The 14373-nt window shown below is 30.1% G+C and overlaps 5 protein-coding genes across 5 annotated transcripts; 1 reads left to right on the forward strand and 4 right to left on the reverse strand.

Annotated features, from left to right (window-relative positions):
• The first annotated feature begins 518 nt into the window (after positions 1-518).
• On the forward strand, positions 519-4199 carry LOC123719991 (N-alpha-acetyltransferase 38-A, NatC auxiliary subunit). Its single transcript, XM_045676371.1, has 4 exons — positions 519-742; positions 3135-3471; positions 3694-3823; positions 4000-4199. The coding sequence occupies exons 2-4, from the start codon at positions 3442-3444 to the stop codon at positions 4143-4145; spliced, it is 306 nt and encodes a 101-aa protein (XP_045532327.1). The 5' UTR covers positions 519-742; positions 3135-3441; the 3' UTR covers positions 4146-4199.
• On the reverse strand, positions 1200-3258 carry LOC123719982 (nucleic acid dioxygenase ALKBH1). The gene is made up of 4 exons (XM_045676360.1): positions 2748-3258; positions 2340-2666; positions 1956-2149; positions 1200-1539 (listed from the first exon to the last, which is right to left on the reverse strand). Exons 1-4 carry the CDS (start codon positions 2868-2870, stop codon positions 1200-1202), a joined length of 984 nt encoding a protein of 327 aa, XP_045532316.1. The 5' UTR covers positions 2871-3258.
• A 228-nt stretch (positions 4200-4427) lies between the features above and the next one.
• Positions 4428-11261, reverse strand: LOC123719974 (the record flags this gene model as incomplete). Its single annotated transcript, XM_045676348.1, has 7 exons — positions 11212-11261; positions 11052-11141; positions 8617-10731; positions 8152-8290; positions 7526-7713; positions 7184-7404; positions 4428-5877 (listed from the first exon to the last, which is right to left on the reverse strand). Coding segments are annotated over exons 1-7 (4248 nt in total), but the record flags the coding sequence as incomplete, so codon positions are not given.
• LOC123719998 (cytochrome c oxidase assembly factor 6 homolog) lies at positions 11261-11899 on the reverse strand. Its single transcript, XM_045676384.1, has 2 exons — positions 11701-11899; positions 11261-11575 (listed from the first exon to the last, which is right to left on the reverse strand). The coding sequence occupies exon 2, from the start codon at positions 11561-11563 to the stop codon at positions 11315-11317; it is 249 nt and encodes an 82-aa protein (XP_045532340.1). The 5' UTR covers positions 11564-11575; positions 11701-11899; the 3' UTR covers positions 11261-11314.
• Positions 11900-12865: 966 nt separating this feature from the next.
• On the reverse strand, positions 12866-14359 carry LOC123710165 (5,10-methylenetetrahydrofolate reductase). The gene is made up of 3 exons (XM_045661916.1): positions 14263-14359; positions 13735-14053; positions 12866-13434 (listed from the first exon to the last, which is right to left on the reverse strand). The coding sequence occupies exons 2-3, from the start codon at positions 14051-14053 to the stop codon at positions 12932-12934; spliced, it is 822 nt and encodes a 273-aa protein (XP_045517872.1). The 5' UTR covers positions 14263-14359; the 3' UTR covers positions 12866-12931.
• Between the last annotated feature and the right edge of the window lie 14 nt (positions 14360-14373).

Genomic DNA, 14373 nt, shown 5'->3' on the forward strand with positions numbered 1-14373 from the left:
GCTGAATACCTACCGATACAAAGAACTAGTCGGAATATTGATGCTTTCACGTCTGGATCAATATGAGGCTTATTGAATTGCTTGAATTTCTAATCAGGAGTTGTGGTTAGAACTCGAGGCATTTTGCAAGGCCATTGCATAAATAATAACGGGTCCCTTCATAATCCAGAAACGAGACTTACAGTTAAGTCTAGACTCCCGTAAGACAAAAACGTATTGGTTTAATATAACGGAGTCGCGGTAAGTCATGCTTGTAAAAATCACCCATAGATGTCGTATTCTACTAGCTTGCTATTATAGCTATCCACGGTTAAACGATAAGATATGTATTTATCAGATCAAATATTTTAAAGATTATTAAATATTACGAACTAAGGTCGTTCTATCAAAGCATAGAACATTGTTTATTAAATGGTTTCAATAATACGTAAATAACTTCAAAGACTATTGTTACTTTAAAATGCCCAAAGTCATGTACCACCGAATAAAACTCTTTAAAGAAATAAAAAAAGAACGTCAAAGTTGTCATTTTTAGAATAAATTTTAGTTAAAAAAATTAAAATGTTGCAAAAATTAAATCTACGGTGTGGATACTGTTACAGACCAACTGCCAAGCGGTTAGAAAACTACAAAGTTAAAGACGACTTCGAATGCTATTCGGAAAGTTACATTAAATGTTTCTGGGGACTGTGTGACCATCAGAGAAATGAAAGTGACTTTGTCTCTAAAAAAACAGAGAAAGGTTGTTTTTTTGTAGTATTACTAACTAGGCTGCTATAACATTAAAAAGTATACGCTACCATATCGAATATATTGTTGAACGAAAATATTCTGGTGCCAAATATACTATACCGGTATGGTTTAATCACAAAAGGCCACTGAATTGTATTTTTGATACACACCAATGGGAAATCAGACAAAAATCTCAAAATCTAGTCCGTCTAACCGTCTCCATGGTTTAATGATTAAATTTGGGGTTGATAAAAGGCTCTAATTTGAAACAATATTCAATAAGAAAGTGGTCTGAATTAATGGTTTGAAAAAATATTTACAACTCTCGGAAATAAGATTATAGACTCAAGGCAAAAATTCATAATAGTTTTAGTAAATGAAACTGTTTTGTTTCAGTGATAACCAAACAACCAAAAAGACAACTACCATTCTAAAAAAATCAACAAAATATATTTAAAAAATAGCTGTTATAAACATATTTGATTTTCATTTAGCACTTGTCGCACATTAACATTAATTCTTGACTCTTCAACATATGCCTGAAACTTTGTCCATTCTTTCAAATTTTTATTCATTGGATCAATTATATCATCTTCCTTTATGTATTTAAATGTTTCATGAGTTTTTTGAACTGAAGTAGGATTGTTCCATGGTTGTTTTGAGCTGGGTAATATTTTTGGTACAGCATGGTAGCATAGACGTGCATCTTTGGACATGATAGCTATATCACCGCTTGAGAGTAAAATAGCAGAAGGCTCTATTGACTTTTCATGTCCACCAAGTAAAAATATTGCAGATTGACCAAAACTGGAAAGTTTAAAAAAATAAATGTCTATTAAAATAAAAAACAAATCATAAAAGTAACTATTTTTCATATGTACCAAACTTGTTATGTATTTATTTACCTGACAATTATAGAAGTTGTCATTTGTTCAATTTTGATACTTAGTATATTTTTTGGGTGCAAACTGTTTAACTATATTTCTGTATTCATTAATATAGTTTAAAATCAATTACTTAAAGAGTGTCAAAAATAGCCCATATATAATGAACAATACGTTCAATTGCTATTAGAAGCCTATAGTTTTATTATAAGGAGCTTTTATGTTTTAGAAGCATCTATAACACGATAGTAACCATGATAGTCAGCTTAAATAAAGAAACTATTATTATTATAATTACAAAGCTAGGTAAGATTTAAGTTAAAATTAGGAAATCTTTACCTTAATGAAAATAATGGTGCCTCCAAATTTACTTCAGAGTGATCAGTATGAGCAGATAATGTAGATCCCATGTGGTAATAATTTACAATTGCTGCTTCAGCTCTGAATTTACTATAACCAATACTGAGGGCTATTACATCACATAACTCAGCTAATTCTCCTGGGAATACACCTTTGTTATCTTCAATATAGACCTGGAATTACATGGATTATGTTAAAGAATATGAGAAATTTATTTAGTTTACATTTCAATATAAGAAAAAGCATATTTTAGTATAATATGCATATATTAAATATTACTATATAGTATTTAATGATTACTTATAGTAAAAAAGTCATTTAGTCCCATATGAAATGTGTTAAAAAGAAATATTAACATTTTACTTTTGTGTCCCAATCATGATGATATCCTAAAGTTGCCCATCGCAGTTTCTTCTGTAGCTTCCTATCTACTTCATTTTTCTTAAAGCACTCTTCCCACCAATTATCTACGTCAGTGTCTATGTCAATGTTCCTTTTATTGGGCTTTTTAGCATATTCTTCCAAACATTTTCTTATCCAGTACCTTTGTCCTAAACTAGTAAATGGATTTTTAATAATAATAAAACCAGGGTGTCTGCTCAACGATACTGCTTTCCAATTAGAAATGTCATATAAACCTAGAGCTCTCGTTCTTGAATCATGTTTTACAGTAAATGTTATATTTTCTACCTGCAATGCATACGCGTTCTATTATAAATAACACCTCATGTTTTTTATTGCTTTTAAAGGAAATTAATGGGCAGAACTTACCTCTTTAGCAAATTTATAGGTTTCTATAGATATAACCTCCTCTAATGAGGGCTTTGGTTTGTTAGATTTATAGTATTTGAATTTTTTCATAAAGCAATCTTCACTCTCCATAGATCGCTTCATTTTTATTTGATAATGAGACCAAATGACTACTGTGCACTTTTCATAAGGTTCGCACACTCATTTCATTCATAAATATTCAATATTGCAACAAGTTATAAACAATATCCATATAACAATATCATGTCATGTACTGTACTTAAAGTACAATTATCTAATTTATAGGTACAATTAAAAATGCAACAACACAGTATATTTACAATTGCACTTGGACAAAAAAAAACACCTCTGACTTTTCAGAATTCAGCAGGATCCCACTGTTTTCAGAATTGGCAAAGAATTTGAGAAACGTCAAATTGTCAAACGCCAGCTACAAGCATAGTCATTAGTCAACTTTCTAAACAGACAAAAATAATTATTTGGTCGAAACCTCAAACCTATGATACCTATCTATTTGACGTTGGTTTACGTTTATCTAGAACTGTGTGTTTATAATACTGTTTAAACAAAAATATTACTTATTTTTTAGGATTTAAATACCGATTACAATTTTTTCCAATAAAAAATTACAACTTTTGTGAGTTTCTTTCATTTATCAGAGGAAGTAATTAGTAAATATCAATTTGAATGAAATATGAAGTCTGCTCAAGCCGAGGATCTTAAGGTACATAATTACATTAGAATTTTATTCTACGAAAAAAAACATGCACACATGCATCATATAAATGTAATTCTTATAACTGCAAAAAATTAATCACAAGAAAGTGATATGAAGTGTTTTGTTTTCATCTTAGCACATATATCATAATATCCTAAAAGCACTTAAATTACAATTTAATTTTGATATAAACTAAAGTTGTGTATATTTATTTCATTATTTTTTCAGGTAGAAGAGTTGGATGGTAAAGCAAAGTTACGAAAATGGCTTAACATGAATTTTAGAATAGAAATGACTGATGGAAGAGTTCTTATAGGCGTATTTTTGTGTACAGATAGGGATGCTAATGTGATTTTAGGTAACCTTATTTAAAAAATTTTAAGTAGAATATACTCTTTTATTTCCGATATTATTTAATTAAAAACTTTTTTCTTTCCACTTTTTGAAAGCTGTTGTTAAACGAGTAGAGTACTTTTATGGTAAAATAATTACCATAATTATGTAGTATAGTATATGTAAATTATTCTTTTAAAGGTGCCTGTTCAGAATATTCTAAAAACAGTGATGGAGAGCCACAAGAACCTCGAGTATTAGGACTAGTTATGGTTCCAGGACGACATATCGTGTCTATACAAATTGACGATACAACACCACCACAGAAATATTATTATGATGAGTAATTTTACTTAGTAATTAGCTAGGTTTTATTAAATTTGTATTTATAAAATGGTTAATACTATTTTAATTCTGGTCACAGTTCCGTTTTTTTCCACAATAATATGTAGTATTTTAATACTGAAAATACAAAAAAATATAATCATATTCCATTCTGTAAAGCATTATTATGGTAGTCACCATAACAATGCTTTGACCATAACAAATAATCAATAAGTTTATACATGATTCAAATAGATACTCATAATGTGGTGGTAGAATTTTTATTAATATTTTTTATGTAGATTATGTAACAAAGTTTTTATAAAATTGTCCTCTAAATATATATTTTTCGAATCATTAGCAAAAGGATTGTAATTGTTTATATCTTTCTCTATAATTAACTCAATAAAATTATTCAAATCTGACAAAATATAATCAACACCTTGTTTTGGTTTATTTAAAACTGAATCCATAAATTCTTTACTCAGTATTTTAATTAGACAAATAAAGGCATGATAATGTTCTTTTTTTATATTTTTGTAGAAATCTGTACTTGTGTTTCGGATGTCTTCATCTTCGTCTTGAAGTAAAATAAGTGCAGATTTAATTGAATTAATTTTAACTTCATCTGATAAATTAATAAATTTCTCTGCGAGTTCATTGTTAGCTAACGCAGCTATATATCTCATGTCAGTTTCATTTTTTATAGGATTACATAAATCATAAATTATTTTTGATATGCCATAAGTTTCAGAATTTGATAGAATTTTTGCTGCAAAAGGAATTAAATAACGGATTTTATATAAAGTCTCTGTCCCATTTAACAGCTCCTTTACAGTATGAGTACACTCAAGAGCCATTAAATGATTATTTGTAAGGGTTTTGGAGAGTTTGTATATAAATTTCCAAACACCATAGGAATTTTTGCCAATTCCCGATGTTATAATTTTATTTGCAATATTTATCAACACCTTAGGAATATTTTCATCTTCTTCAATTTTCGTATAAAGATGTTGACTGTGTTGTTCAAAATCATCAAAAGTTAATAAAATGTGTATATTATTGGCTATTTCATTCCAAGTTGCAGTTCTTATAAAAATTTGAATTCTATTGTTTGCCCATAGATATACCCCAGGCAAATATTTATTCATTCTTGCTTCACAACTTACTTTACACATATTTGGAACTTTATCGAAAAACATCTTATCTAATATAGTCCGACTTAAATAAGAACAGCGTCCTCGGAAAAGGCAACTAAACTTTTCTTTTAATTCACAAAAATTTTCATCTGTTAATTCAGATTTGTATACTTTTAAAAAACCTTCCAGTAGGAACATAGTCCCATGTAAAGAGTTTTCAGAAATTCTATCGAAACTCATCAAAAATGTGTAAATATCTTGAAATGAATAAAGATTTAAAATGCAATTGGAAGCCAATCGTCTTACAGTGTATATTTGACTACCAAGCAACAATGCGAAACTGTGAATTTTTAAATTTTCTTTCGATTTGTATGAAAAATTATACCTTCTAGCAACACTAGAAAGTATATTTAAAATTGGAACCAAATCTGAATGGCTTAATAAATTATCATCAGTATTTTCCAATTGATTTCCAATAAAATCCCATAATTTTGGTGAATGAGTTCTAAATTCATCACATGCAACAGTGGATACAGTTTCTTCATCAAGACCAGAAGCCTTTTTCTGCCCTATTAACTTAGGAATAAGTGCCCCATATAGTTGTAGTGCGGCGTTTCTGAAATAAAGGAAAAATTGTGTTATATGCAAACCAGTGTAAAGCAACTATTATTGTCACTACGATATAATATTAGATATGATTTATTACTACATATTTTTTAATGTTTGTTTCTCATAAGTATAACTGAGTCAAAAATTTATTTTAAGCACAGCTCGTTGTTTTAACGTTTTTGTTAACAAAAACGTTAAAACAACGTCGACCTACAATGACATTAACGATGTGATTTGTACAAAGTATTTTTGCTATATATATTGGTATATTCCATGATTTTATACATGATAACGAGTGTGGAAGCGAATTCCGCGATTTCCGAAAAATGGGAAAAGATCAATATCGGTCGGTGATTCGATTCTTGTCTTTGAAAGGAAAATCGCGCAGCGAATTTAAAGAGCGCTTGGATGCAGTGTATGGTGACGCCATTCGATTTTTCGATTCGCCATCGGCGACCGTCAAAAATTGGTCAAACGAGTTTCAACGAGGTCGCACATTGGTTTGTGATGAGCCACGCCCAGATGCCATAAAATTAACTATCTCGCATTCGCCGCCTATTGTAAATGCTCGAGATGGCTGAGGTAGTAGGCAACTCTTAAGACCGCGTGGACCATATCCGCCGCGTTTGTTCACTCTGGACAACAAGCGAAACCGTAAGACCACTTCAGAGCACTGTTTGACGACATTTAACCGTATCCAAAGGGCTTTTTGCGTTGGTACACACCAGAGACCAAGAAACCGAGGAAGGCGAAGACTGTCCCATCGGTCAAAAAGGTGATGGTCACCGTTTTTTGGGACTCAAAGGGTGTGATCTACATCGACTACCAGCAGAAGGGCAAACCTATCACAGAGTATTACTAATTCGGCCGATTCGACGCCGTATTGAAGAAAACACGGCCCTATTTGGCTAAGAAAAAAGTGCTCTTCCATCAGGATAACGTACCACCTGAAAAAGTTACTCGCCGGCCAGAAATTTGAATTGAATGAAGATGTTATCGCCGCCAAGAAGGCCTACTTTGCAGACTTCCAGAAGATTTATTTTTCAGACAGGTTAAGGAAGTTGGAACATCGCTGGGTCAAGTGTATCGAACTCAAAGAAGATTATGTTGAGAAATAAATCAAATTACTTATAAATATATATATATATATATTTTGTAGGCTAAGTACTTATCGGACCACCCTCGTATTCGTATTATATGGCGCGCGTTTCTTACTTTAAAAATTGCTATTAACTAATGGGAATAAAAATGTTTCATAATAAATCAGCAATGTTAAAGACTGGCTGAAAAACAAAGTAATAAAAAAAACAAACCTGATTTGCCAGTGTGAACTCCTTAAGTTATTGAATGCAACTTCTGCTAATCTTGCTGAATAAAACATCATTTCTGAAGCGAGACTACTGTCCATCACGATTCGAGTTAAAAAGTGTATGTGGATGGCTTTGGGCAAATCCTTTTCAGGATTACAATCGTTTATTCCGTCCAAATCCTTACAAGCTTCTAGCAAAATATTCATGAAGTAGTGAAATAGGGGCTGTAAAAAAAATTGTTCGAATATTATCTATGATGCGATAATTTATATTTATTTTTTTAAATCCTCGTGATATAAACCGTTACAAATTTAAAAGTTTTAAATTAAAAAAAAACATAGCTACCTTTCCTTTCTTCATATCGCTGGAAACAATCCTATGTACCATGATAGACAATCCAGCTCCCCTTCGAGTAACAGACGCCATTTTGGCTTCCAGTAATAATTCCTTTAATTTTCTCTCTAATAAAATAAATGGTAATTTCGATAAATCAGAACCAACTGGTAGTGAAGTTAAGTGCTGAATACTCTTTCCTGAAAAATAATACCTTTTTAATCAAAAATATTTAAAAACATTACAATAATTAGACATGCCAAATATACAATGTCGTTATTGGCCGTCTGCTTCTTGCTCTTTTTTTATTTTAAAACATTACTATGTTATCAAGTTCCAAACCTAAACAATTGCTGCTTAGCGGGGATCTCTGGACCTCCAAGTTATATAATATAAAGTCACGAAAACCTAAATATTGTTAAAAGAATAATTTATTTATTTGGACTTTAAAATCTTGCGCGTGGTAAGTTTAATAAAAAAGTTATGTTATATATATTACATATACACAGTCAAAACAACGTCATCGGCTGTTACGACCAAATATGAGTAATCCCATCGATGCCGTTATAACAGATTATGACTAAATATATTTCATTTGTTATCCACATATACAAATTTTATACAAAATATTAAATTACCTAACGCAGATCCCGCTGCTTCTATTGCACCTTTATGTCTGCACGTTTCAAGAACATGCACTATTACGTTTAAACATTTATTGCAGATATTTTCATCTTCTACATACATAATTAATAAAGCAGATGTATCACATGACATCTGAAACAAATTATCATATAAGAAAAAATAGTAGTTTCTTCGAGGTTAAATTCTCAACCATTTGTATCGAAAATTATTTCGAGTAGGTCGGGTATGTTAAATAAAAAATAATAATTTGTTACACCGCAATCTAACCATCCTTGCGCAACTACTCTGCACACATTCAGTGCCTAACTTTTCACATATATTAAGTGTGTGCAAATTGTGTTTACTTTTTTATTCCACCTGGCGATTTAAAAACAAAACAATTTTGTAAAATCCATCCCGAATTATGCGCGTAAATTTTAGCGATTCTTTTTTTATTTATATAAATAATATTTACTTACCTTCACATTCAACCAAAGACAATTCAGCACAACTTGGTGCAAACCAGATATTTTTGTTTCGTCATTATTCTTTATATCTGTACTTGATTTTTCTATTAAAGATTCAACCAACTCATTCATTCTTGAAAAGTCATAACTAACCGCACTATTCTCTTCACTCATAAACTGATTTGAAATTTCTTCTAAAATTTCAACAAATTTCAAAATTTTTGTATTTGATAAATCAAGCTTATACTTATAATATAAGGAACTTTCAATAATAACAAATAACAATCCTAGTATTGAATGAAGTTGCTTTCCATTATGTATAGAATCTACTACATTCCTCTTAAGATGTATTTCATTTGTCAACGCATTATACCAGTGTTCAAAATACTCTTGTACACATTTGACTCTTCCATCTATATTTTCTTTTAGTAAAATACTAATTAATAACTTAAATATAATTTTTCCACAATCAATATCAAAAAAGAATTTGCTCTCTGTGCATTTTATTACATCTTCAGTCATATAATTAAACATTGACTGACACTTAAGATCATTAGAATAGTAATTCAATAGTACTTGTAGAACAGATTGCCGTATATCATCAGCGGGATCCTTAAGCAAGCTTAGTAACTTAATAATAAAATCTTTGCTTGACAGGTGCCACATATTTTCCTTCTTAAGCATTTCTATTAATGTCTGTGTACTTTGTTTTGATGACTTTTTAGGAGCAGCATTCAAATGTTTCAATATAACATCAATTAGTTTAATGGATGTAATTTTTCTCTGATAGTTGCCATTACAATTAATTGAAGCTTTGAGTAGGTTTTGCAAATTTAGAAAGAAATGTTTGAGTTCTTCATTATTTTGATTTATTAAGAATGCACTATGTAGATATGTTAAAAAACTGTTGAAGCTATTTATCATGTTAATTCTTAGAACAGTGCAATCAGAGTTTATATTATTGTATAAAAACTCAAGTATTGCGTTATATTTTCGTTGATCCGGCAAACATTTTCCATGACAAACGCAAATTATATCAAAGGCTTTAATACGTATTTGTGGATTATTATAACTAAGGCCCAGTTCAATCGTTTTCTCTATATCCAAACTTTTCTTGAGCAATGCTAGTTTATTACCCTGCTTCATAACACATAAAGCACTTAAAAGACTTGATTCTGTTTTCTCCTTTGAAATAGCAAATAAAAGTTTATCTAAAAGCATAGGGAATTTCTTTAATGTTATCAAGCACCAATAGTTATAAAAGTTTTCTATTGCCTTATGTGATGTGCCATTAAATATAATGTGTAAATCTTTAAAAAATATTTCACACCACTCATCATCAGATTTTATATTTTTAAGGACAGCAAAATACATATCAGATCCACAAGAAACAAGGCCAGGTTTATGCAAACTGTAGATTAGACCATGTAACCATCCATTATCATTAAGTAATGCATACATTGGACTCTGTGATTGTTCAATAATTTCTGTTAACATCAGAAACTTAGCTTTATTCCAGTAAAAGCCATTAATCTCTTTCAAAATAGTGTGGTAAATATCTTTATCTAGTATGGAAACAAGTGTTTGAAATATATTTCGGATCAAATTTCTTACACCAGTAATTGGATTTTCCCAATTATGATTTACTACATTCAATAATGTTATTTGATTGTTCCTATTGAAGATACTGGATTGAAAATTAGTATCAATTACTTTTTTGAATGCTGATATAATTTTAAATGCTATGAATGTGTATTGAGAATATTTATATGCCTCTTGCATTAGCAACTTAAATGTTGCTTCCAATATTATTTCCATCAGTTGAGTTTGTTGTTTATTTTTCTGTGTAAGATAAGATGATTGAAAGAGACCATACATTAATGTCATTGCATAGAAAGCCTTGCCTTTGTCAAATTCTTCTGAACCATTGTTTATGATATTTAATATATTATGTAAATGGATATTCTGAGCCTTAGAATGTGTTAATAAAGTATAAAAACATGTAGAACATAGCAGTTGATCATCGAATTCAAACAACTTTGTCATTATGTGTTTCCATAATTGGTGAAGTATTTTTTCTGTTAATTCATCGTTACCATGTACTTTTTTGAATGAAGATAAAACCTCCTGAAAGCATAAATTTTTAATAAACATAAGCATTATGTCAAATTTCAAGTTGTTGTTAGTGGATTATATGAAGTTTTTAAGAAAATTTTACTTCCTTTTTCTAATCCTTCAACCAACTGCTGATATAATTTCTATAAGCCACCTAAATAATTTGTTTATTAACTATAAGAAATATAAAGTGATCAATTGTTTAGATCTTTATTTTTACTAAGTAGCGTTTAGTAGTAGATTTCGTAGTAGAGAGTCACTCACATACATTACTGTACTGTAAAATAATACATTAATTGAATGATGTAGATAAAAGATAAACTCGTTTTTACCTGTAATATTAAAGTTGTAACTTCATATGTTGGTACAGATAATTTCATTAAAACATTTTCTCCCATATCCATCTTTTCATTAAATGTGGCCTGTAAAAGTAAGATTAATAATTACTTAATACAGCATGGCTATATAGTATTTTATAAAAAATATATTTACCTTTGTCACTTTAAAAATAGAGGATTTATGTAAAATAAAAGCCATAATATAAATAATTTACTAAATAACTATATTTACAATTTGAATTTATAAATAGCAACAACTAAGCAGCATCTTTAATAGGTTCAAATCCCTCTTTCTGCATTTGGACTTTGAATATATTGTAATCTCGTTTCCTATCAAAATGTGAGACCCATTTTGGAGGACAAGAGTTTTCAAACAGTTTCCTAAATTCAGCACAGGCTTTAGGATGGTCAGAATTATCTTTAATGTTATGTTCATCTAAGCATTCCCAGAATTTGTCTCTAGCATCCCAACATGTTTTTCTTTGATGTTTATCAGGGAAAGACATTATTTCTTAAACCTAAAATCAGGAATATGGTAGTTAAAAGGATGAAGGACTAGGATCCCTGTCCGTCGTTCAGTACTTTTAATCTGATGTAATCGCTTTCAAATTTCTTAACTGAAACATTTGATTTTTATACTCACTTTGAGATGTTTTCACCAATTCGTATTTTGATTTAATAAAAGGGAGTTAGTTAGCGAGCGTTTTTCAAAAAAATATATTTATATAGCATTAATTTCATTTATCAACTAACACCTCACGAAATATGTGATACAACTCAATACTTAATCTCCATACAACTCATAAAGTTACATTTAAATTTAAACATAACCTTAAATTTATAGCACAGATTAATTGTTACGCTTGAGAATTGTCAATTGACATTTAAAAGAACTAGCGCTATAGTAGACTTACTATGGCCTAAAATCTAAATCATGACACAATAAATTCATGAACATGTGGAATGTTAATAAATGTACTGTACGTAACATTTCACAAGTACATATGTATTTATAATTAGCATTTTTTTTGAAAAAAAAAAAAATGTAAATAGATAGAATGTCTTAAAAATATTTAAATAAGATGATAAATGCCATAGGCATGGTGGAACACATGATGGAACGAAATGACATAAAAAATACCGACAGAGTCTATCAAATTCAGTTATAAATTAAGATTCGCGACAGATACCAAGATCTTATTGATATTACCGAAGGATTATAGGATAAATACCGCTTCATTCGACTTTGATACAATTTAGTATATTTTTGGAGCAGTTAGGTCATATCATATTTTGTACCTAAGTGATATGTGCGACAGTGCAGGCCAAGGTTGTAGCGATACTAAGAGCCAGAACCAGTCTATTGCACAGATCCCTGTTAACAAAGTTATTGTGGCTGCTGTCTCAGACGACCGACATAATCGATATATGTTCGCAAAATATGTTAAGAGTAACGATATTGTATATCTTTTGTATTTAATAATATATATTTATCGACAATATTAGCTTAGTTGGTGTTGAGCCTTCTGGCAATGTCAGTGTCCAGGAACACCAGGAATATTATATAATATTTTTCAGTAAAATATTGACTCTTGATATGTTTATTTTATTTACGTACTCCATTAGTTCCACTTGAACTTACAGCTACTCTACCTACTCTATTTAAAATTCAACGCCTGCAACAGCAGCTTCTTTTAGTTTTTATGTAATTGAATAATTAAAAACAGTGATACTTCTTAAAAAATATTAGTGAAAAAGTTACTACATTATGAATACCTACACAGTCCATCACGAATCAAACAATAAAAGGCCAGTAAGTTAAAATTTATTTTATACATGGCAAACGGAACAATTTATCTGGCTTATTTTTTTAATTAAAACTTCGTGTCTCTATATAAAGGCAATAGTCCATTGATAACTTTTGACGTCTTTTCAAATTTATTCATTGTAAAGAAATGGAAATGCTTCACATCTGTTTCGTTGTAAATCAGATTGACTAAATTCTTGACAACTTCTTCGCTGGGTTGATTTTTTATATCATCCATGATTTTTGCATCAATATGAATTTTACACAAACTTATAAATTTCTCAACTTCGTCTTGGTTATCGAATGGAAATACACCTGGAATTATAGGCGTTGTGATTCCAGCTTCTTTGCAATTAGCTATAAATGATTTGAATACATTAGGGTCAAAAAAAGCCTGGGTCATAATAAAATCTGCGCCCCTGCTGATTTTTTCTTTTAGGCTTTCTATTGTGGCCAATTTCTCGCAATGCCCAGCCACACCAATAGAGAAAAAAATTCCTGAATGATCACGTATAGTTTCGACTAAATCCGACGTAGACTTGAAATCGGATAAGTCTTCGTCGTAACCCTCTGAAAAAAATTAACGAGTAAGTTCACGATACATCGTATCCGATACCTTTGTTTTGTGCTTTTAATTTACTGTTCAATAAAAGAACATGCGGTGGATGCAATTTTTTTCATATTTCTATTTGCTAGTTGCGTTATGATCTTAGAGGTAGTGGTTTCCTCGCGATGTTTTCCTTCACCAAACCAGGTCAATCCAAACATATCAATACGTTTTTTTTTTATATACGACATCCATCATAAGTTTCGACTGTAAACGAAGCTTAGCCCTAGATACTCAGCATAAATAATAGAAAGTATACTTACCTCCTTGAATGATAAATAAATTACAAATTCCTTTAGATTTCAGAAAATCTAGCACTCTATATAAATATTCTTTCCTCAATTTATGACACGATAAGTTGAGTAAAACATTTTTATTTTTACTAGCTAAAGTCTCAGCCAATTTAAGTGGTTGGATATCTAGATTATTAAAATCATACAATTTGGCATGCCATGTAATAGCATAAAATGCTGGTTCTAATTTAATATTATTTAATTCTTCTTCTGTCACGTTTGGAGTTACTTCAAAGGAATAGGAAAACCTATCAATATTGTTCAATATATGTGTTATTTTGCGCGCCATCTGAAACCCATATATGAAATCCAGTAAGTGAATGCTTTAATATTGTTAAAAACAAAGAATTTTATGAAATTGAGTATTATAAATTTCGTACAATTTAGTTGACTAACAAATTTTCTAACGTTAATTTAATACTAGTTTGTGCAATGATGTACCTATAATACTAAAACATCTTAAGCGTTATCCTGGAAATGCGTAAGATTTAAAATTACCTTCTATTGTTGGCTGCTGTCATTTACGCCGTCGAACACAAACTAATGAAATGTTATCTCCGTTGACTGATAAAGTAAGTAGGTAGGATAGGTTATTATTATTTAATCTCT

Source organism: Pieris brassicae, chromosome 1 (assembly GCF_905147105.1).
Source record: "Pieris brassicae chromosome 1, ilPieBrab1.1, whole genome shotgun sequence".
NCBI lineage: Eukaryota > Metazoa > Arthropoda > Insecta > Lepidoptera > Pieridae > Pieris > Pieris brassicae.